This window comes from Lepidochelys kempii, chromosome 12 (assembly GCF_965140285.1).
Source record: "Lepidochelys kempii isolate rLepKem1 chromosome 12, rLepKem1.hap1, whole genome shotgun sequence".
NCBI lineage: Eukaryota > Metazoa > Chordata > Testudines > Cheloniidae > Lepidochelys > Lepidochelys kempii.
In genome coordinates, this window is record NC_136391.1 from 17588436 (window position 1) to 17613441 (window position 25006).

The 25006-nt window shown below is 41.9% G+C and overlaps 1 protein-coding gene across 1 annotated transcript in view; it reads left to right on the forward strand.

The window, feature by feature from the left end:
- The window catches only part of LOC140896499 (plasmanylethanolamine desaturase 1), a 77612-nt gene that overhangs the window by 21500 nt on the left and 31106 nt on the right, over nucleotides 1–25006 (forward strand). The window contains exon 3 of the mRNA XM_073308424.2: nucleotides 19951–20070. Coding sequence (XP_073164525.1) covers nucleotides 19951–20070 — 120 coding nt within the window. The remainder of the gene's footprint in view (nucleotides 1–19950; nucleotides 20071–25006) is intronic.

The window sequence follows — 25006 nt, forward strand, 5'->3', positions numbered from 1 at the left end:
TAATATCCTGAACAGAAAGCATTGAGCTGTTCATTTTAATAGCCAACAATACATTGTCAATAAGTACCTTGATTTCTTCTGGGTTTGAGTGCTTGCGTACCCCAGTTGCCGCCTCTGCTTTTCAGCTGGACTTTCAAGAATCATGCTAAGCAATCCGCACCGGAAGGAAGGGTTTTTGTTTCTAAGTCTTGTTACACCATCTAAATGAGACTTATTTGACAGATGACACTTTAAGAAATCCAACTTCCATACATCGTTCCACATTCTTCCTGTTGAAAATTCTTCCAGAGCTCTGGCATCTTGACAATATACACAAACCACTTCGTTGTCCTCATCATACGTGAATATTTCACAAAGTTTAACAGGCATTACACTATGTGACTTTGGTGTAACCGTCTCTATAGTCTCATCCAGCCATCCAGATTTAAATGAAGTCGCTGTTCTTTTACGCTTTTGACCTCTAGACAGTGACATTTTGGGATTGATTTTTTTTACCAGATTGGTTTATTTAAAATTAATACTTTTATTATATGGCTACTATTTCAATGCTCTTAACAGCATGACTCGACAAAAAGGCAAACGGGAGATCATTCAGATCAGGATACTGGAAGTTTGCGCATAGATCTGATCACGTCCATGTATCTGTGGCAAAAAAAGTGGGAAAATGGTAAAACATCATGAGTAAATGTATGAAGTCCAATGCCTTTGAAAGATTTCAATCATGAAAACAACACTTACCTTTGTTCATTTCTGGGAAATCTTTGCAGTTCCTTAGCAACTATGGCCAGGCATTTTGACTTATTCGCACGTACTTGAGTTTGTACACAGCCAAATGAACAGACTACAAGGAGATGTGTGGGTCCCCCCCCGCCCGACCGTCCCGACGTGATCAGCTTTCCACGTTAAAAATGCTGGCCGTGAGGGGTACGATTCATTGCCCTCCTTTCCCTTTCCCCCCCTTGCCAGCTAGTAGAATCTGGCTGTGTTGATAGATAGCGGGCGAACAATGTCAAAAGTTGCCCGTAAATATGGTGACCAGATCGCAAGAGTGAAATTTCAGGACACATTGGGTGAGCGGGGGGGAGGGGAGAAGAGAGCCACACAGCTCCCCTGCCCTGCCCTGCACCCCCTGAACCCACTATGTCCAGAGGCCCCCACAACCCTGCATATTTGACACAAATGCACAGTGCTGTGCACACCGCCACACCCCAGTTGCCCAGCACCCCACACAGAACCCCCCACTCGCTAGTTTCCCAATACACACAGATTTCTCCTCCCTCCCAGTGCTTTCCACACAGCCTCACCACCACAACTAAACAATGCCCCACACAGATGCCCAGTGCCCTGACACACACAAACCTCCCCCACTGCCCAGTGCCCTCCACACCCTCACAGCCCAGCACCTCCCACACACCTCCCAGACACTCACTCCACCACACCCTGCCCCCTTCCCTGGCTGCACTCACCAGCCCTGCTGGAGGTCTCTGGCTCCTAGGGTCAGAGCGGTGAGGGGTGGGGTCTCCACTTTCCATGTGCTGTGCCCACCACAAGTGTGAGCTCCGTGGCTCCCATTGGCTGGGAAAAGTGCCAATGGGAGCTGCCGGAGCCCCAGAGCGGGGCTTGCAGGTGCTGGCAGCATGCAGAGACCCTAAGAGCCAGCAGGTCCCTCTGGCTCTTAGGGTCGGATCTGGTTGGGTCGGGGGGGGAGGTGGCACCTGCAAGCCCCGCCCCTGCAGCTCTGATTGGACAGAAGGGAGCCGCCTGCACTGCAGGCTCCTGCCAGAGGGCGGGCGTGCCACTGGGAGCTGCCCCAGGAAGTGCCGCCACGCCAGCCCCGGGACTTTGGCGGTGATGGTGAGTGGGTGTCCTGACCAATGTGTGGTCAGGACGTGAGACAAATGTGCGCTCAGTGTTTCCCCATGTGCGCAGGGTTTAGAATCTGTGTGCGAGCGTGCACGCACACAGCTTAGAGGGAACAGTGGTTACTCACCTTGTGCAGTAACTGGAGATCCAGATGTGTGTCCTTATGGATTTTCCACTACCTTCCCTCCTTCTCCTTTGCATCAGAGTTTCCTATATGGTGGAGAAGGAACTGGGGCAAATTTGCCCGTGCAGCCCTTTCTATTTTTGGTCCGAGGCACGAGGATGAGTTGGACACGTGTAGTTCGAACGGGCACTGCTGTCGAAATTCTCCAATCAGAGACACCTGGAGTGCATGTGCACCTGAAGTGGAGCACTCACAGGGACATGCATCTCAAAGAACTCCAGTTACTTTGCAAGGTGAGTGACTTCTCCGTCTTGTGTAGTGAGTTCTATATACTATCTCCTTGCTTCCAGAGCAACAAGATGAGAAAATTCTCAAATACCATGAAAACTCATAACATCATGCCTCCATCATTCACGATTCAACTCGTCTCCTTTTTGTTAAAAAATGACCTACAAGGTGAAAAAAATCAGTTTGTGCCCATTATTGCTGCTTTATAATGTAGAAGGTGCTTAAAAGGTTTGTTTTCTGCTTGTTTTTTACACTGGAGATTTGAGTCATGTTGTGTTTGGAAAACTGTATGATTACGAGAGAACTAGTGAAATGATGACAACACAAGAGCCAAGAGAAGGAATGCAGAGGAAATGAGAGGGGAAAGAAATTTTAAATTGCTGTGTTAAAATTTTTGTGTGTGGGGTTAATACTTATTCTTCAGCTGACATTGGGAGAAAGGAATATTTTCCTCACTCTTCCATTAAAGTGTTCAAGTTCAAAATATATGATCTATAGGTCATTCAGCAAGATCTGGGAAGAACGGACTTGAGGTATCTCATATTTCTCAAGTATAAAACAAGCAGAAAAAACCTCAAACCCATCAGGCCTTCTTTTATATATAAGCGAAGAAAAAAAATCTCTCTGCAGGATTTTCAAACGACATCTTGTATATTTCTGTAGTCTTCCTTTCGTTTACATATTCCTCGGCTAATCTTACAGCCCCTGGAGGAGAAACTCACAGACTCTGTTTCTGTGGATTACGTTGTGCACAACAGTATAAAAATACACTGCCGTCTAGAACCCAGCTGATGTAGTAAAGGCGCAAGTGAGATGCGCATACCTATGTCAGAGGTGTAGTTAAGGTCCATGAGCAGAGTTATGGCAGTGTGGTTAAGGCATGGCAATGACTCATCTGGCACTCTCTCATTTTTTCTTTCTTGTTAGTGTCTTGATATCTTTCCTTTGAATCATGTAATCTTGGTTTTATTTTTATTTGTGCTAGTCTTAAAAGAAAAGCCCTAGAGGGGGGGAAAGAGGTGAGCAAAGGATTGTAGTGGAGGTGGCAGCAGCACAAGGGTGTATTCAGAAAGGTCTGGATGCACGTGATTAGAGCCCTGTGCAGATACAAAACTTGTACCCGCATCTGATCTGTGATCTGCAAAAATGGTCTATGGATATCCACATCTGTGGATATTCATGGATTTGCAGGGCTCTACACATGATCACAACCTTTTTTCTCCAGTGTGGACTCTGGCTGTTCTTTCCTCCTCTGATTGGCTGATTGCTTTGATCTCTTCCCTCACAGTCTCTGTACCTCAAGAAGAGTTTTGACCCTGAAAAGGGAGACGTGTCAGAGACTCAATGAAGTCCATAGCTATTGCTATTATGTGGAAGGTGCTTGGATACCAGTGATGGGTGGCACTATAAAACTCTAGGTAGATTCAATCCTTCCACTGCCAGACTCCATGCTTCTTCCATCTCTCCTGTCTTCTTCCCTCCCTTTCCTTCCTTTTCAATGTCCCCTGTCTTTTCCTGCCTCACCTTGTTTCCTATTAATTCACCTGCTGCACCATCCCCTCCCAAATATATATATATATATATATATATATATATATATATATATATATATATATATATATATATATATATATATACACAGTGATGAACATGGGACTAGTGGGAGGTATTTTCTGGATTGTGCCCTAAATGAGACCGATCCAATTCATGGGGAAATAGTGAAAATGCAAGAAGGCATGGAGATAATGTTGGTGAACTGCTCAGCATATGGAAAGCTCCACAAAAATAGGCCAAAAAGGGATTGAGAAGGACTTTGAACCATTTTTGAGAACTAATTTTGTTCTAGTTTGGACAACACCTTTGGCTCGCCCTCCCAAAGCACAATCCTATTGTACTTTTGTCTGGTCCTCCACTCCACTCTTCAAGGGCCTCCTTCCTGAGGGTTAGGAAGACCTTTACCAACTTTTCCAATTAAAAAATATACTGTGACTAAGTATAGTGTACATATGCCCTTTAAATTTTTAATTGTCTAGCTGTAAATCTAAATTTAATAGTGAATAAAGCACTTTAGAAAGTTGTGCTGACTGAATAAATTAAAATTGAAATTTCTTGAAAAGAACAGAGAATGCACTGATTGACATCGTTTTTGTGTTTGATCCGAGTTTACATCTGTTAGTAAATTTAAATGATGAATTAAATGGTATTTAAATGGCAGAGTGTGAGGGCATATCCTTTACATAATTACTTTAAATGCTTTTTATAGCTTCCGGATTTGTGCTTGTAATAGTAGCTTTATCACATTGCTACCTGACAGTCTGTGTGCTGTAATCCTGCCTTCATGATGGCTTTCACCTTGTTGAAGAGGACATTCATTAGATCTCCCTTTCAACCGATAGCGATAATTTTATCAAAGAGTACATAGTAACACTAAAATAACTTGAACAATGTGAGAAAATGTAACAGCATCTACAAGCAATCTTTACTTTCTTGAAGCATCTTATGACTGCCCCTGAATTCTTGATCTCGAAGTACCCATGGATGAAGGTAATTTTAATAAAGTCGTGGTATAATTTAGAGGCCACTCTTAAAATGTTGCATTTTTACATTTGAGAAAATATTTTTAAAAATATGATATGGTTTTGATGTGAAAATTTAATGGCACCAGAATGGTTAGAAATACCTTTCTGATGGTTTGGTGTCAAATCTGGGTTTAGTGTGATGGGATGTGAAGGCTATTAGTGATAGAGACCAGATAGTTTTGGCCAGCACTGGGCTCTATCTTCAAAGGTTGTAGAGCCCTTGAAAACTCCATGGCCTGCCTTGGAACACTGGCTCTGGGGGCTGCTCCTTATTCCAAGCAACTTGCAGCCCCATGTCTCTCACTGTATAAAGCTGGTTTTATTTTTATGTAGTCACCTGTACAAGACCCATGCCCTGAAGTGCAGACTGCACATCCTCTACTTCGACTGCTGTATATGGTAATTGCACTTTGGGGAGCATTCTCCAGGCCTTACAGATTTCCCAGCAGTGGGGGAGGAAATACTGGTTTTCATAGCTGACTAAGTCTGTTGAGGAAGCCTTAAACTGAGGTCTCCTAGCCGATCGTTTTGAAGGGGAATTCATTGTGTGAGAGCAAGCGGGCAATATACAGTCTCCAGCACTCCCTCTTCCCTAAACCAATGTATAGGTGAAGAGACAGGTTGGGGGTAAATAGTGAAACCTCCCATTTCTTAAGAGAGCTCTCATCTGTGGTGAGTAGCAGTAATAGTTATAGTGCCTAGGACCACAGTAACAACAGATCCCCTGTGCAGCCACACAAGGGGCCAGAGGAATGGGCTGTAAATTGGGAATGGGGCTGTTTTAATGGGTTGGGAGGTTTATATATGAGCCCTCCGTTGCCACCCATGTAACAGAGGGGTTGTTGATGTTGTTGAATTACCTGTGCACAGGGCAGGACTATTACACTGATAATAAATAAAAAGAAATACTCTTGGAGCAGAATGACTCTGTGCTCAGTCTCTTTACTTTACATGTCCCATAAGACCAGACATTTCCCCCTGCTGCTTTCAGCCCACAAGTAGGTCCTGCAAACATCCTAGAGGCACATGTGTTCCATAAACACCATTTACACCGCAGGAAAGTTATTGAATTTTCCAGAACCTGGATGTTTTAGCTGCACTGAATGAAGGATATTTTAACAACTCTTTGAACGGTTCCTCCTCATACAGGGTGTTTCATATCAGACACCCAACCAGCTTGATACATATAAACTTGCTGTTCTTCCACATTTGCGAGTGATTATTATTTCAAAATTGTGAATAATGAAATAATGAATTTATGGGAAAAGTTGGGCATGTTGCAAAGCGTGGTTCCACTACTACTTTGTTTTCGTCCTTGTCCCACATTTGATGCCTTAGCAGATCAAGATGTATGTATGTAATTGGTATATAAGGGACTTGCAGTAGCTTGTTATACGGAAAAAAAATGCACCGACTAACCCTCTACATCAGAAACGATGTAGCCTCAGTCAGCAATTTAAATATTTTTCCATTAGGGTGAGCTGGTTCCAGTGACTTTTGCTCCACTTTTCTTCCCTCTGAGTAGCCCTGCTGCTAGGTTTGGAAAGTGCTATACTGTAAAGTTGGAACCCTGGAAAAATAAAGACAAAAACCGCAAGAAGAAGTTCAAAAGAAATAAAGACTAAGAATGAAGTTTTCAAGCTATGTTCCAAGGCAAGGACTTTTCATCTTTAAACCTTTGAATTGTGAATCAAGGCAGTAAAACTTACTACTAGGTTAAAGTTTAAATGGCATAGAAAAGGTAGAAAAAAGATTAAACATATTCTGTCTGGACAGTGGAACAAAGACTTTGAATCCTTGTCTATGCACCTGTCTATAGAGTATCTAAGTTCCAGGAGTCCCACAGAGGACATGCGATGAGCACTCTTATTGTTCGTATTAAGAACTGAAGTAATTGAAAGGAAAAGTAAGGTAAGGAAAATCAGAAATCAGATGTGACTGCCTGTATGGTTAAAAAATAATTTAAAGGGAAAGGGACTATCAAGCAGTTCATATTATGGAAATACGACCATTGAAGATAAAATAAAAAAAGTCTATTATTCTTTGGAAGAGTTTTTTCTCTCCAAGACTTAAATATCATTTGAAAGCCAGCAATGTTCACTGAGTTGCTTACTGGTCAGTTGTAAGAGAATCTTTCAAATATATATTTTTATTTAGTTTTTGAATTGATAACGTCAAAGTTGGATGCTGAAGCATGGGAGGAGGGTTTTTTTTTAATTAAAGTAAATTTGAAAGTCTTTGGAATTGAGTAAACATGTTACAATTTTATGATCTACTGCATTAAACTTCCTTCAGCGGCCTTTTTAACACAGCTTTCTAATTCCAAATTTACCTTTATGGAACAGCTCCGTGTTGATAGAAGAGTAATAAATGTAATGTTTCACAATCTGAGTTAATAAATTGTGGTATTCCCTCAGGTCTGAGTTCTTCTGGAGTTGTCTATTTCACAAAAATCTCGTCTGCCAATTCAGCTGTCTGCTACGTGGGAAACAGGGTTATTAGAACATGCATTTTAAAGAAACACATGGACATAGAGAGATTTTTCTTAAACAAATGAGGGCTTTGAATCATGATGAATGCAAAGCTCCTAAATTCTGGATCACATCTGTTTAATGGAGAAAAAGATAGTATACAAAGAGAGAGGCGAATACTTTTAAAAGTGCATTATGTGTAATGTTGACATCAGATACTGGTGTGTAACCGTAGTTTGCAAAATCAGCTACTATGACAATAGTTACAAGATGTTTGGAGATGCGCCCCCATGTATCTAAGATCAATATTGAACACTACATGTTGAATAAAAACTTATACCAGGTAAGGATGCATGTCTGGTGTTTGGATCTTCTAATGTATTCTGTTATGTGGTGGATTTTATTTTTCCCTGGTTTGTTTGTTTTTTTTTGAGGAGTAAATAAGGCCCAGTCTACATTAGGGAAGTTTGCTCTTCTGTAGCTAATTTGGTACAGTTAGGCTAATGTAATTCCCCAACATAGACATGTTTCACTAGTATAAAGTTGGGTTTACTTCAGTGTGAATTACGTGTCTAGTTTAATTTAGGGATGTGCATCAGTGTAACTACATCAATCATTGCTTCAGTGAAAATTTCTCTAATGTAGACCGCTTCAGATTTAATGTGGAAATTTAGAATATTATAGTATTTTAACTGATTAAAACTTTAGTTAACCATTCTGGGGATATAGACATGTATTTTGGGTGTGTATAGTTATCTATAAATTAACCAAATATCGTTTCAAATGTATTTAAACTTTTTATTTAACTGACATGCAGATGTTCAATTGAGTCTTGTCAGAAAAATATATTATGATGTTGTTTAAAATCTGGTTGCTTTTGCTTTTGGGGAAGAAGGTGAATTAGTCATTTGAAAGTCCATCTTAAACATTACTGTGACTAGGTTTTTATAAGCAATTGTGCCTTCCAGTCTACCTGACCTAAGTGCTGGAAATAATTTTCCTAATAATTTTATTAAGATTTTCCATGACTCAATTTCCACACAAGTATTCCTTTATTAGTCCAAAACCAAGTGTTGATTACATCCAAAATACCAATATAAATATATACTTACAGTCTTTTATTCTATATCCTAGCCACAATACTGTTATTAGTATTGGCCAAAATAGTTGCAACAGAATCCGGTCTGGGAGATACCTTCCCATCATGGTGTGATTCAGGAGGGGTAAGGAAAAGCTCTGACAAAGAAACCCCTACAAAACCTTGCTTTTTTTACATTATAACAAACAAGTACAATCATTGCTAGTTATTAACTAAGACCAGATGAAACAGTGAAATCTGCTCTCTTTGTGATTTTCTTCTGGTCTAACTTTGCCATATTTCTGCCTAATTAAACAAACCAATTTTTTACTGCACTTGGGGGTACCCAATTAACCATAGTTTTTTAAATTTCTATTTCCTACACCCAAACCTTAAATAAGATTACACTGATATTCCCAGGGTCTCTACAATTTTAACACAAACAATCCCCTTTCTCATGAGTTCATTCTTTTTTGGTCACATGTTTTGAACCAATTATCCATGCCAACATCTGATCTCAATTTAAAATCATAGTTCACCCATGTCTAACGTAGGACTATATTCCTAAAAGGGGGTTTTGTTTCAAAAGTCCAGTATTTCTAAGTTTGAACTCAAATGAATTTGAACTCAAATTAACGGCGTTTCACAGTTGGGTTAAATTATTCGTGCTACTCAGTCATTTTTTTGCAACAGCGGTTCTCAATCTATGGGTCGGGACCCCAAAGTGGGTCACGGCCCCATTCTAATGTGGTTGCCAGGGCTGGTTTAGAATTGCTGAGGCCTGAGACCAAAGCCCAAGGGCTTTAGCCCTGGGCATCAGGACTCCTGTTACAGGCCCCCTGTAGGGTTGCCAACTTTCTAATCACACAAAACCGAACACCCGTGCCCCACCCTTTCTCCGAGGCCCCATCCCCGCTCACTCTATCCTCACTTGACTCTGTCGCTCACTCTTCCCCACTTTCACTTACTTTCACTGAGCTGGGAAAGGGAGTTCGGGTGCAGGAGGGGGTATGGGCTTTGGGCTGGGACTGCAGGCTCTGGGGTGGGGCTGGGGATGAAGGGTTTGGGGTGTGGGAGGGGACTCTGGGTTGGACCAGGGGGTTCGGGTGTGGGGTCCCAGCAGAGCTTACTGCAGCTCTGAGGAAGTGGCCACCAGATCCCTGCAGCCTCTAGGTGCATGGGCAGGCAGGTGGATCTGCATGGTGCCGCCCCCCACAGTGCATATTGGTCGCAGTTTCTGGCCAATGGGAGCTGTGGAGCTGGTAGTCAGGACGGGGGCAGTGTGTGGAACCTCCCAGTCCATGGCTGCCCCAGCACCTAGGGGGCCACAGGGACCTGGGGGCTGCTTCCAGGAGCAATGCAGAGCCTGCCTTAGCCCTGGGACTCTGCTCCACTGTTGACCGGACTTTTAACAGCCTGGCTGGCGGTGCTGACTGGAACTGCCAGGGTCCCTTTTTGACCAGGCATTGCAGTCGAAAACCAGACTCCTGGCAACCCTAGCCCCCTGCCTGGGGATGAAGCCCTTGGGCTTCGGCTTTGGCCCCCTCCCCACTAGGGGGCTTGGGCTGGCTCAGGCTTCAATCCCCACTCCTCGGGTTGCATAGTAATTTTTATTGTCCAAAAGGGTCATGGTGCAATGAAGTTTGAGAACCCCTGTTTTACAACAACCAAAGTTTCTAAAGTACTTTGGGATGAAAAGTGTTTATATTTTTTGAATGTATTATTCATTGCATTGTCTAGCCTTAAAAGATTAAAGGTGGGTAAATCAATTAACAAGAGGTTTGTTAGATATTTGTTATATCTTGTGTAGTGGTAGTCTCATACAATTGGCATCTTAAAAGACGTGGCTGAAAATTCATGCTTTTAAACCTATTTTAGTTTATTTTCAAGTACAGTATATTCTAGACACACTATCATTAATTTACAGAATTTGATTGTGTATTGTACATCATGTCACTTGGTCTTCATTTGTTAGTGTGTGCGTGTTATTTGTTACTTGTGTCTCAGCTCACTGTGACACCCAGTACATGAACATGAAAAGGTACTCTTTCCAAACCTGACACTCTGTATTGGGTTACGTGGCTGATGCCTATCGGACACAGTAATGGGCACATATTTTAAGGAATCAAAGTCTATCCTGTGGTGTTAGATATAAGAATCTAGAGCAGCGGTGGGCAACCTGCAGCCTGTCAGGGTAATCCGCTGGCGGGCTGCGAGACAGTGTTTACGTTGATTGTCGGCAGGCACGGCCGCCCACACCTCCCAGTGGCTGCAGTTCACCGTTCACGGCCAATGGGACTTGTGGGAAGCGGCGGCCAGCACATCCCTGCAGCCCATGCCGCTTCCCGCAACTCCCATTGGCCGGGAATGGCAAACCGCGGCCACTGGGAGCTGCGGGCAGCTGTGCCTGCAGATGGTCAATGTAAACACTGTCACGCAACCCGTCAGTGGATTATCCTGATGGGCCACGTGCCTCAGGTTGCCCACCATTGATCTTGAGAGAGAAATAGGTAGTAACATTCACCAATATGAGACAGTATATCACTTCCTGCTCTTATGCAAGGGAGTATGTTGTGCCCTATCTCCTTAGTATAAATTTATTTCTCAAAGTCAGCTGGAACTGGCAGATTAGACTGTTCTGTATTAACTTCAGTATGTCTCCTGAGCAGAATAGTTTTGAACTGCATACAGTCATGAACGCAGGATAATTAACCATTGGTATAACTTACCTAGGGAAGTGGTTGATTCTTTGTCACTTTAAATCATGACTTCAAGACTGGATGCCTTTTTAAAAGATATCCTAGTTCATCCAAAAGTTGCTGAACTCAACGCAGGAATTGCTAAGTAAAATTCTGTGCCCTGTGTTATACAGGAGGTCAGACTAGGTGATATTCTGGTGAAGATGCTTTAAGCCAACTAGAGGGAGTTCTGCTGTCTGCTTAATAACTCCTGCCTCTGTGAGAGGTTGTAGCTATATCGGCAGAAGAAGCTGTCCCGCCGATATAGCACTGTTTACATAGACACTTAGGTTGGTATAATTTATGTCACTCTGGATGTGAATTATTCACACCCCTTAGCAACGTAAATTATACTGAAGTAATTTGCAGTGTAGACATAGCCTTAGAGAGAGAGAATGCTTCTCTGTCCTGTAGATTGAGGTTCAGAGACAGCCTTTGGTGCCTTGGACCTTCACCCAGGCTGTCTGCTTTCAGTGATCTTTTTGCTTCCTCCTGTAAAGTAATTCGTACCCTCTTCCCTCACACAGTAGAGGAGGAGACTGGATCTTAAGCAACTTTTGCACTTTCATAGTTTAGGAAGTTTCTTGCAATCTCTAGCATTTAGTTTGGCTCCATAAAGGACACTGGGACTTGGTGGTTTTGACCAGTCATTTTAGTGAGGCTTCCATCCATATGACTTTGCATGCTACCTTCTGATCTCAGTCCAGTTGTGACACTGGCCCATTGTTTAGGAGCACCTCAGTCTGTGATCGCTATACATATCTGCTCTTCGTTCACATACAGAAAGCTTTAAGTATGGCACAGTCAATGTAGTTGTGTGACCATAATGACCACAGCATCTACCAGTGGTGAACCCTTACAGAGATGGCCCTGTAGGCACAGTTCTACTCAAAGAAAGCAGTCCTGTGCCAGAGCACCGAGGAATCTCATATCTATATACAATTGATAGTAGAGGTTAGTAAACTGCAAAATAAGTGATTACAAAAGTATACCTGCATAGATTTATTTAGGTTAAAATGCACCACAGAAATAGTTAGAAATTGTGGCTCATTTGAAAGCAAAGCAAATGGTATCTTAAACGGGGGGGAAAAATTGCCATCAATTAGACATATGTGAATTAGAAGTCTGCAGTTTGCAAAATGTGATCATATTTAAAAAATACATATGACTGTTTTTTTTAGCATCTGGCTGAGTGACCGTACACAAATATTTGAAATTTAGCCTTTTGTGATACAAGTGTAGAATATTGTGCTCTTTCCTATTATTTTGCTTCAATTGGAATTGATGCTGCTATAGAAGCACTGTAGTTCTTTTTTACGTTCCGTGCCTGTACAGTTCTAAAGGAGCCTGCAGGCTATCTATTGTAGTTAGCCTCTCGCAACACTTGGGGCCCAGTTTTGAAAGGCTTGTGCATTAAAGAGACATTTTTCTTATTTCCTACATGTTTGCAATGTTGCTCCATGAAGATGTTTATAAATTTTATTTTAGCATAGCTTAATACTATTTTTTTTAAATGAAATATATTGAACTTAATAGATGAGACCTGTTTTTTTATTTAGTGTGTCTGCTCAGATTGTATAGCATGAGTCTGCATGGGTGTAGGTAATGAAACAAATTATATAATGTTTTTGTCGTGCCTATCTTCTGTTTTCTGGACTTGACTAAGGCTTGCAACTTCAAAGGTAAGGTAAGGCTTCCCTTTTGTGTTCAGATAGTGTGACTAAACTATTATGGCTGGCATTTCTGTGGAAGACTTGTGAGGCTTGTCCTTTGTTTTAATCTTTAAGTATCTTAGGAGTCATCCATAAAGGATATAGGCAGCAGGGGAGTTGAGGTCTTATGGACAGTTGGTGGAGGGGGCAGAGTAAAAATTCTGGAAAAATCTGCAGAGATCCTTTCAGGATTTCCACTTTGTTCCCTTTGGCTGTAACAAATCTTTGAAAATGGTGCTGTGGAAGTGGGTAAATGAAAGAGAACTACATGGGGCTAAGGAATGGCGATGTTCTTTTGGGAGTTCAAGGCATTTATACAGCTTGAGAAAGAGAGTGGAGAGCTCAGTATTTGATAAAATCTACTGGAGCCCTCTAATTTGTTGGTAATAAAAAAGGAAAAAATGGGGGGGAAAATTATGTTATTCCCTTGTTTAATTTGCTAGACTGGCACTAATTCTTCAGTTCACTTACTGTATTAGTTAATTTTAATATCTACTCTGCATTCTTGATTTCAACAGGGGAGAGGGTGGATGCTGAGGGTAAAAGGGTACAGGATTGGAGGGGTGAGAGAAAGGCGCTTGGTAGCAAATTGTGCAGTCCCCTTTTCACAGCTATACTGGAATCCCATGTAATTTTGTTGTTTCATGTGCTTTAAATTGTGGGTTTGAGACCCTGTTTTATTGTAGCTTCAACAAAATCATTTTTATTGGAAACTTTATGAAAATCGGTGGAGACTCTAAAATGAGAGAGAAACACGTGCTTAGACAAAATAAAATGGAAAATATCAGGTTCTAATTTTATAGTTACTGAATGTTTCAAGCTTACTTAAATGTACAGAATGGTGGAAGATAGTTTCTTCATTGATATAAATTCTACTTGCTAACAAACAACTCCATATTTTTGGTATCTGCTCATTCTAGCAATGTTTCTTGAATTTCTGTTACAGCCATAAATGGTCATATGAGTAGCTTGTATCCAATCAAGATATCAGTGGGAAGTTTTGAGGGCAGACCGTTTGCAGAATCAGGCCTTTCAAACAAAAGTTTTTCTATATTTGCAAGTAGGAAACACAAAAATGTTTTCAGTAATTTTATTTACGCTTTTCCCGAACGAAACAGAGAGCAGAAACCAAAACAAACCTGAACACATTTCCTTGTAAGTATTTATTTTTATGTAGAAGAATAGAGGCATCTTAATCATAAATGCTCCTATATTTGTTCATCAACGTATTGACAGGCGTGCAGGTAATCTGTTAAAACAAACACCATGAATACAGTGAGGAGGGAGGGCGTTGCTGACTGCGAGGGGGTGAAAGTGCTTCAGTATGGCAAAATCATATTTTAATTACCTGATACTCTGAGGAGTAACAGGCTGTGTTATGGCAGGTCTCTTATTTAATGCTGGTGAGGTTTTTTTGTGATGTGATTGCCATAAAATATATTTGTTTGTGCACAAGAAATGGTATACATTCCATTTAGTGTGTTTGTTGTCCTTTTGCACTGAAAGAAGGTGGGTTTATTTTAAAATTCTAAATCTCTTACCAGTCTAAAATCTGCCCAAACAGCATTTATACCAGTGACTTGCATGACAAGAGTTCTTTGTGAAGGAGCAAATGTGCAGCAGTCTCCCTATTATACAGTTAAACTTTCTGTGCATAAATCATTTTAGTAGATTGGGCCAGTAGAGAATTGCGTATAGTACACTGTGTGAGATTTAATATTATGCTATATGTGATGTTGGAACTTAATTCCAAATGCAAAAACTAGTGTAATATGCATTTGAAGGTTGATTCTACTACACTGTGTTTAGCATGATGTTTATGGTGCCAGCTTTCTATACTTGTAGGTTCTTATGCAATTAAAAGCTTCTAAATTTCTTAATAGATATCTGTAACATTGACGTTTTAACTTGGCGTAGAACAATCTTAAAACACTCAGTCATGCACCAGTGAAGTCAATGGGAGCAGAATCAAGTTCTCAATTTCTATGAAGGCTTCTTTAAATTCAGCAAAACTATATAGCCTGAATTCAGTAACTAGGGTTTTACAAAGAGTCAGTTGGTGGCACTGTAATAAGGAGAGGTGGCTAATTGGACCATTTCCATCTAATTACATTTCCAGCAAGTCAGTGCAAGATCTTCTGAAAAGAGTTAACTAATTTCTGTGCGCTTCTTCAAAGTCAATACTGTCATTAATTAATAATACTTTCACTTTTCCTGTACTCTCAGCCTGTGTGGTGATTTTTTCAGAAGGTGCAAGAAGAGATGTTTTTGTTAGTCGAGGCAGTTAGTCCTTACATAACCTGAATTATAAGGATTAGACTAGCGTCTGCCCTCAGTTTGTCATCTCTCTCTGAGTCTGCCTGAGAATTAAGATTTTTGATGATTTAATTCTGGGGCCAGATCGTTGGCTGGTGTAAATCAGGATAGCTTCATTGAGTTCAAAGATGACATGATTTTACACCAGCTGTGGATAGTTTCTAAAGTCTGTGCCCCCTTTAAGTAATTTGAATCAGGTAAATTGACTGCAGGCCTTAATATGGCTAGCTCCGTCGTCTTGAATGGCTTGGGAGAAGTATCAGAGGTGGAATTTGGAAGTTTAGGGTTGGGCTCCTTGTGGATTGGTGAGCTGAAGAGCAGTGTCTGGTCAGCAGACAGCAGTATGGGGAGCCTGCTAATGGTGGTTGTTCTGCTGCTCTAAACCTCCAGCTGAGGAGGAAGATGGGCCATAAACCCAGGAGGAGATTCTTTGGCCGTTAGGAGGCCAGGTGGGAGAAGTGAATCTCAGAAGTAGGATGTCTGTGGCCCAGGGCAGAACGTTGAGTTGAAGGCAGTGGAAGAGTGTATATTGGGGTCAGCCGGGTGCTAGAGCAGTGGTAGGCAGCCTGCGGCCCATCATGGTAATCCACTGGTGGGCTGCCAGACAGTTTGTTTACATTTGCACAGCTGCCCGCAGCTCCCAGTGGCCGCACTTCACCGTTCCTAGCCAATGGGAGCTGCGGGAAACAGCGCAGGTCGCAGGGACATGCTGGCCGCTGCTTCCCACAGCTCTCATTGGCCAGGAATGGCAAACCGCAGCCACTGGGCACTACGGGCGGCCATGCAAACGTAAACAAACTGTTTGGTGGCCCACCAGCGGATTATCCTGATGGACCACAAGTTGCCCACCACTGTGTTAGAGCCTTTACAGCTGAAGCTTGTGGCACTTGCCTCTGCTGTAGGTAATCTGAGGCGTTACTAAACTGTGGCAGGACAAGATTTGGTACCATGACACTGCAGAAGACCCCATGTGTGGGTGACATTGACACTTAGGTTTGCACCTGATGCACCGTCTTCCATGCTACATTTTATTTATTTAGGATTTATATTATTTAAAAGGAGTAGAAAACTTAGAAAACACAATTTTAATGAATAAGTCCTAGCACTTTCCTCCCATGACCTCCTTAGAGAGATGATAAACGGAAGGCAGAGGCTAGTCCACTTTTTTTATGAGGGGTTCTTAAGGTCTAATGGACCAAAGTAACAAGATGTCTCTCTTCTCTCAGCTTCTTGGAAAATACCTCACATATTGAGAAGAGGGCTAGTGAGGAGGGCTTTAAACTAGGTTCACCGGGGGAAGGAGACCAAAGCCCTGAGGTAGGTGGGGAAGCGGGATACCGGGAGGGAGCACGAGCAGGAGCGTGTGAGAGGGGAGGGCTCCTGCCTCATACTGAGAATGAGGGGCGATCAGCGGGTTATCTCAAGTGCCTATATACAAATGCACAAAGCCTGGGAAACAAGCAGGGAGAACTGGAGGTCCTGGCAAAGTCAAGGAATTATGATGTGATTGGAATAACAGAGACAGGGTGGGATAACTCGCATGACTGGAGTACTGTCGTGGATGGGTATAAACTGTTCAGGAAGGACAGGGAGGCCAGAAAAGGTGGGGGAGTTGCATTGTATGTAAGGGAGCAGTATGACTGCTCAGAGCTCAAGTATGAAACTGCAGAAAAACCTGAGAGTCTCTGGATTAAGTTTAGAAGCGTGAGCAACAAGGGTGATGTCGTGGTGGGAGTCTGCTGTAGACCACCGGACCAGGGGGATGAGGTGGACGAGGCTTTCTTCCGGCAACTCGCAGAAGCTACTAGATCGCACGCCCTGGTTCTCATGGGCGACTTCAATCATCCTGATATCTGCTGGGAGAGCAATACAGCGGTGCACAGACAATCCAGGAAGTTTTTGGAAAATGTAGGGGACAATTTCCTGGTGCAAGTGCTGGAGGAACCAACTGGGGTGGAGCTCTTCTTGACCTGCTGCTCACAAACTGGGAAGAATTAGTAGGGGAAGCAAAAGTGGATGGGAACCTGGGAGGCAGTGACCACGAGATGGTCGAGTTCAGGATCCTGACACAAGGAAGAAAGGAAAGCAGCAGAATATGGACCCTGGACTTCAGAAAAGCAGACTTTGACTCCCTCCGGGAACTGATGGGCAGGATCCCCTGGGAGAATAACATGAGGGAGAAAGGAGTCCAGGAGAGCTGGCTGTATTTTAAAGAATCCTTATTGTGGTTACAGGGACAAACCATCCCGATGTGTAGAAAGAATAGTAAATATGGCAGGCGACCAGCTTGGCTTAACAGTGAAATCCTTGCTGATCTTAAACACAAAAAAGAGGCTTACAAGAAGTGGAAGATTGGACAAATGACCAGGGGTGAGTATAAAAATATTGCTCGGGCATGTAGGAGTGAAATCAGGAAGGCTAAATCACACCTGGATTTGCAGCTAGCGAGAGATGTTAAGAGTAACAAGAAGGGTTTCTTCAGGTATGTTAGCAATAAGAAGAAAGCCGAGGAAAGTGTGGGCCCCTTACTGAATGAGGGTGACAACCTAGTGACAGAGGATGTGGAAAAAGCTAATGTACTCAATGCCTTTTTTGCCTCTCTCTTCATGAACAAGGTCAGCTCCCAGACTACTGCACTGGGCAGCACAGCATGGGGAGGAGGTGGCCAGCCCTCTGTGAAGAAAGAAGTGGTTTGGGACTATTTAGAAAAGCTGGATGTGCACAAGTCCATGGGGCTGGATGCGTTGCATCCGAGAGTGCTAAAGGAATTGGTGATGTGATTGCAGAGCCATTGGCCATTATCTTTGAAAACTCATGGCGATCAGGGGAAATCCCGGAAGACTGGAAAAAGGCTAATGTAATGCCAATCTTTAAAAAAGGGAAGAAGGAGGATCCTGGGAACTACAGGCCAGTCAGCCTCACCTCAGTCCCCGGAAAAATCATGGAGCAGGTCCTCAAGGAATCAATTCTGAAGCACTTAGATGAGAGGAAAGTGATCAGGAACAGTCAGCATGGATTCACCAAGGGCAAGTCATGCCTGACTAATCTAATTGCCTTCTATGATGAGATAACTGGTTCTGTGGATGAAGGGAAAGCAGTGGACGTGTTATTCCTTGACTTTAGCAAAGCTTTTGACATGGTCTCCCACAGTATTCTTGTCAGCAAGTTAAAGAACTATGGGCTGGATGGATGCACTACAAGGTGGGTAGAAAGTTGGCTAGATTGTCGGGCTCAACGGGTAGTGATCAATGGCTCCATGTCTAGTTGGCAGCCGGTATCTAGCGGAGTGCCCCAAGGGTCGGTCCTGGGGCCGGTTTTGTTCAATATCTTCATAAATGATCTGGAGGATGGTGTGGATTGCAGCCTCAGCAAGTTTGCAAATGACACTAAACTGGGAGGAGAGGTAGATACGCTGGAGGGTAGGGATAGGATACAGAGGGACCTAGACAAATTGGAGGATTGGGCCAAAAGAATTCTGATAAGGTTCAAGGAGGACAAGTGCAGAGTCCTGCACTTAGGATGGAAGAATCCAATGCTCCGCTATAGACTAGGGACCGAATGGTGAGGCAGCAGTTCTGCAGAGAAGGACCTAGGGGTGACAGTGGACGAGAAGCTGGATATGAGTCAACAGTGTGCCCTTGTTGTCAAGAAGGCCAATGGCATTTTCGGATGTATAAGTACGGGCATTGCCAGCAGATTGAGGGACGTGATCGTTCCCCTCTATTCGACATTGGTGAGGCCTCATCTGGAGTACTGTGTCCAGTTTTGGGCCCCACACTACAAGGAGGATGTGGAAAAATTGGAGAGAGAGTCCAGCGAAAGGCAACAAAAATGATTAGGGGTCTGGAACACATGATTTATGAGGAGAGGCTGAGGGAACTGGGATTGTTTAGTCTACAGAAGAGAAGAGTGAGGGGGGATTTGATAGCTGCTTTCAACTACCTGAAAGGTGGATCCAAAGAGGATGGATCTAGACTATTCTCAGTGATAGCAAATGATAGGACAAGGAGTAATGGTCTCAAGTTGCAGTGGGGGAGATTTAGGTTGGATATTAGGAAAAACTTTTTCACTAGGAGGGTGGTGAAACACTGGAATGCGTTACCTAGGGAGGTGGTGGAATCCCCTTCCTTAGAAGTTTTTAAGGTCAGGCTTGACAAAGCCCTGGCTGGGATGATTTAGTTGGGGATTGGTCCTGCTCTGGGCAGGGGGTTGGACTAGATGACCTCCAGAGGTCCCTTCCAACTCTGATATTCTATGATTCTAAGATAGAAAAAGTACAGTGGATCCCTTGGCAAGACTGAGGCCTTATTTTATGTTTTCTGACGGATTGCTTGAGCACTACCTTGCTCCTCAGTGAATAACAGGTTAACTTCAGCTCCGCTTAATCCTTTCTTTATGCAGACTAGCAGTTGACTGCTTTCAAGATGGGAGAGTTCCTTGGGATAGTCAGGTTCCATACCCAAGCGTTATTTTCCTCATTATAAACATTAGACCTTGAGCAGATGACTTTGCTGACTGCAATTGGTTATTTCTTTTTCTTCTGATCCAGTCACTTGCATACCTTTAACATCTATGTTCTGGGCAAGATTTATTAAGGAATCACAGTAGTAGGACAAATAGTTTTTTAGTAGGACAAATAGTGTTTGTAATATACTTGTAGTTTTTTCTTCTTTTCCTCCTTTACTTCTTTCCCACCGCTTTCTTCCGCGGTGTTCTTCTCCTTCCTCCTCTCCATTCAGTTTGCACTAAATTTATTTTTTCTTATTTTTTCTCTTTTTTAGGTAAACGGTTGCAAGAATGGATTTCTGTTATCCTTTGCATCATCTTGGTCACAGTTGACTTTCTGCTCCTGTTAATCCATTTTTCAGCAAATCATCTTTATAAAATAATAGCAGGTATAGGTAAGTATTTCAGTTTTTAACCCTCAGCATATTTTAAAATTATCAATACGCACAGTTCAAATCTTCACATTTTGCAGCAATGTGGCAGATATTGTTGTAAATGTGTTTTTAATTAACTGTAAGAATGGCAAAATCAGAAATGTAGAGAAATTCAGAACTAAGGTTGGTACTGCAACTACCCCGATACACAGTAATATAGCAGTATTGTTCTAGGCCAGAGGATTTGAATAAACTACTATGTTTTGTATTTTTGAAATAGCAGGATATAGAATTATAGGCCCCAATCAGCAAAGCAGTTATGTGCATAACTTATGTATGTGTATATATAAAAACACTGAGAAAGGATCAGTGGATTCTATTATCACATTTACTATTCAGATGAATTGGTGTCTATACAGTGTCTTTTCCACCATAATTAGCATTCACTAGATGACATTACCACAGGCTTATAGACTTTCTGGACATTGTTTTAATGCCACATCTAAGTTGCTCTTTGTGGCATATGGTTTGTGAAATTTTCATCTGTGGCACTTGAATATATTGAAATAATGAGAAAAGGAGGGAAGAAATCCTGAACTTTAGTGCAATCCTTGAAAGAGTGTTTTGCTGATATTTTCATGAAGGGGAGAAACTTGTTAGAAACTTGTGTAGTAGAGGATGCCTTTGTGTGGAACAGATGTGCAAGAGTATTTTGGGATGAACATGTTAAAGACAGAATTACATTATTGCACCCTCTTTTAATCACTTTTCCCCCCCTGCCATCTCAGGTGTTGCAGATCTGTGACATGCTGGCAGTGTACTCAATTGCATGCTGGCAGTGTACTCAATTGGGAAACTGTCAGGTTAAAAGGTAGACTTGTATATTTAATAACATGTGTGAGCTATGTTATTTTCCTCTCTTCCAGTTACATAGTTTCTTTGTGGTTTTATAAATATTTCACCAGCATTTCTAAAGTCTATTTCATCCCTCTTTTAAACATATTAAATATAAATGTAGCAACAAATTTATGGCAAGTCTGTCTGTAGTAACACAAACTCAAAACTTCCACTGAAAAATAAAAAGAATTGGTTTATTATAATTTATTTGTATCTATATTAATTGTTTTGCCATCTGTACTGTCTGCACTGTCATACTCCAAATACTAAGGTACTTAGAGTGCCTAATTCCACTGGTCTAGAAGAACCAATCAACCTCAAAGTCTATTTTAATGCCTCAACTGTAAATGAGAACCTGACGTACAAACATAGGCATTCTCAGGGTGCTATACAGATTTCATTTCAGGTGTCCATTTAGAGCAGTAGCTATTCCTCTCTAGTGAAGCCGACTGGCTTTGCAATTGCAATGGTAGGTTGTTCAGCCAATTGAGCTGTGGAAAAACAGTTTAGGACCAGATTCAGTTGAAATCCCTATTCACTTTCTACCCAACAAAAGGCCTCTCAAGTGCTGGGTATATGAGGCAGGGAGAGGAGCACTTTATGGATAATGTAGTGCTCCTGTACTGCAAGTATGAATTTAATTCACAAGGGGAACTTGTACAAAAGTTTGTTCCAGCCACGCTCCATGAGTGTTATACACGGGAGAGCATAGTCTTGAGAAGTACGGATATGAGAGTACTTTCTCATGAATACCTTATGGACATATTATCACAACCATAATACAAATATTTTAACAGCTCAGATGCGTTCTCTTCACCTAATTCTCAAACAACTATAAAGGCATTCTTGATTTTATTTCCAGTTTTCATTTCCTGAAATATTCTGAAGGCACTTGTTAGCTTTCAGAGACTAAAGCCCTGATCCTGCAATCTGATCCATGCAGCAGAGCCCCAGTGACTTTGGTGGGTCTCCCTGCAGTCATAGGGGCCCAGCTCCATGGATTCAAGTGCAGGGGGCCTAACCGTATAAATATAAATTAAAAATGAATTTTTCCTATTCAATCTGTAATTGACACTGATTACTCACTCGGTCTCATGTAATGCAGTTGAGTGCAGTGGTATTTGGAGTCGCATTACATGTCACTGAGGGCAAGTCTACACTACAGCGCTACATCGGCACAGCTGCATCGATGCAGCTGCGTTGCTGTAGCATGTCTGGTGAAGACGCACTATGCCAATGGGAGAACGCTCTGCCATTAGCATAATTACTCCACCTCGGTGAGAAACAGAAGCTATGTCAGTGGGAAAGCGGTGTGGACAGTGTGAAACTTGCGTTTCTCAGGCAGGGAGGGGCTTTTTCATACCCGTGAGCAACATAAGTTAGATCGACTTAAGCGGTAGTGTAGACCTGCCCTTACTTATACTGCTCATCACCAGCTTTTCCAAGTTGTTTAAAAGTGTCCTTCCCACCCACTTCCCTTAGAAATTGGCAATACTCCCTAGGAAATAAGCTGTAAAACAACTGACTTGTTTTGAAATGATTGAAGCACTAATAAAGGATTTGTACTGGAAAGTCCACCTAGTCTTTAGCTGTAGTGGAACTGATGTGCCATCGTAATTCTACTTGACTTTATAGAACAATTGGTTTAGTGCTACTAGGAGTTTAATATGGCCTCTTGCTTTAGGAAGCTCTTAAAAGGATAACCATGATTTAAAAAAATATAAACTACAAAAGCCTCTGAGGTTGCCTGGAATTTCATTGCCTGTACAGTGATTTTATGTGGTCATACAGGAGTGTTAATACTAAGGCCAATTAGAGACATAACTCATCTCAGTTATTGTTAAAGCAAGCACTGATCTGACTGTGGAAAGCCATGTGTGGGATGAGTGAGTGTGTGAGTTTGCTTATTTGGGAACCTTTGTACATAATATGTGCAGGTTGTCTTAGCTTTCTAATACTTTGCAGTCCCCTGCCCATGAGGCTTGTGTCTCTAATTCCCTAATAGCATGACTCCTTCCAGTTTTGCCCCTCTGTTGCTTGAAGCAGTATCCTTGCTCATTGTTTTGAACAATCATATTATGCCCCTCCATCTTTTTGTTCTTTACATTGGCTGCCTATAAAGTGGTGGATTAATTTTAAATTGGCCCCTGGGTTTCTAATTCCCTTAATGGTGTAGGCCCTGGCTATATTGAAAACAGCCTTGTTGAAGTTTCCTTTTTATTGATTAGTTGTGCTCTAGAATTCCACTCTGTTGCTTTTTGGGTTGGCCTTTGCTGTGTGCGGAGACTTTGGATGTGGAATTTCCTTTCCCCTGACATCTATCTCAGCTAGTCCTTCCCCGTTTATATATGGCTTAATTTTTTTCCCCAAAGGTATTTTTAGTATGACCACTGTTGGTCTCATATTTGTTTTTCTTTTTTTAGTTAAATCTCTTTCCAATTATCTACATTTATAGTTATAGGAAGGCAGTGGTGTTGTAGGTGAAGCATGGGAATGTCTTAAGATATTTTAAATCAATTGTAATTATTGCTAATAGGTGAATAGCTTGGAGGCTCATCCCAACTATCTACATTTCTAAAGCCATCTAAAATAAGTGGGAAACCCTTATATAAATGCTTTCTTGTACGTCTTACCTCCAAGTTTACTGTTTTGTGAAGTATTTTGAGCCCTCCTCTCAAACCCAAGAAGTGGAACTCACTAATGCAATATTTCTGGGTCAGCTCATTCACCCAGCGTGGGGGGGTCCATCAGGGTATAGGGAGGCCACAGCCTGAAAAAGCTAGGGATCCATGGATATCTAGGGTCACAATCCCCATATCACCTTTCTGGCTCATTCTGGTTGTAATTCCCCTTTTTACTGTACCCCATCTGTTGATAACACACTGTGAACTCTTGGAGGGGTGTGGGAGTGTCACAGAGTGGTATATCCTTCTGTAGTTTCTGGAGAGGAATATACCTCTCCTGTGTGTCTCTCTCTTTTCCCCAACCCCCTACCTCTCCAATCCTAGCCATGTCCTGTTTTTGTCCTGCGTGGCAGAGTGTCCACATGAATCTTCTTCAGCTCACTTCATCAGATGCATGCTGCGGAAGTGAAGCAGTATGCATCCGATCACTTCCGCAGTATGTGTCCGATGAAGTCAGCTGTAGCTCACAAAAGCTTATGCTCAAATAAATTGGTTAGTCTCTAAGGTGCCACAAGTACTCCTTTTCTTTTTACCCATGTATGTGTTTCATTATTTTTCCTGCTAAGTGGACATTTTATAAAGTCCACAGCAGAGGGCTTGGCACCTCCAAAAAGGATCCTGGCAAGGTTAGTCCCAATGAGCAAAATATGCAAATTTAAATTTAAAATATTTTCTTAATAGAAGTTGCATAAATTATTCCCAGTGGGCACCTACATGACAATACATTTAATGTGCTTGGGAATTAATGTGCCCCACTTATATTACTTTGTTCCATTTTTAAAAAAATGCATTATTCATTTAAACTGTACTCTATTCTACTTAGCTCTTTAAAAGGACACTCAGCCATTTATTTTTTAGCCCTAAATTTAACTTATGGAAATGTAAATTTTATTTAGTATGTGTGGAATACCTGTATAAATGAAATATAACACCTTTACTGAATTCAATGTAATTTAAAAATCCAGAAATAAAACAAATGTACAAAAAGCGACACCACTTCGGTTGATTCTTATGATTGTTTGAAACAATATATACATTATATAATAAAACAGTGTTTGAAGGTGTTCAGAAACTTTCCTTTTAACTCCTGAAAAATTGTTTGGGTCCCCAGTAACCCAGACAGCATACAGGCAATGTGGATGTTCTAGCATGTGTGTGCCTATTCCTGCTAGCAGCCCCAAAGATCTGTTTTGGCTGTCCCCTGCTTGTCTGCGCAGCTGCCTCTGTAGTAGCTCCATCTAATTCTGTGCAGGGGCTAGAGGGTAACAGGGTTGCTAGAATTTAATAATGATCCATATAAGAATGATCCATCGAGAAGCACTGTGAGGAGTGTTTGGATTGTGAAATCAGGAGCGGAAGATAGACAGAGGGGAGAC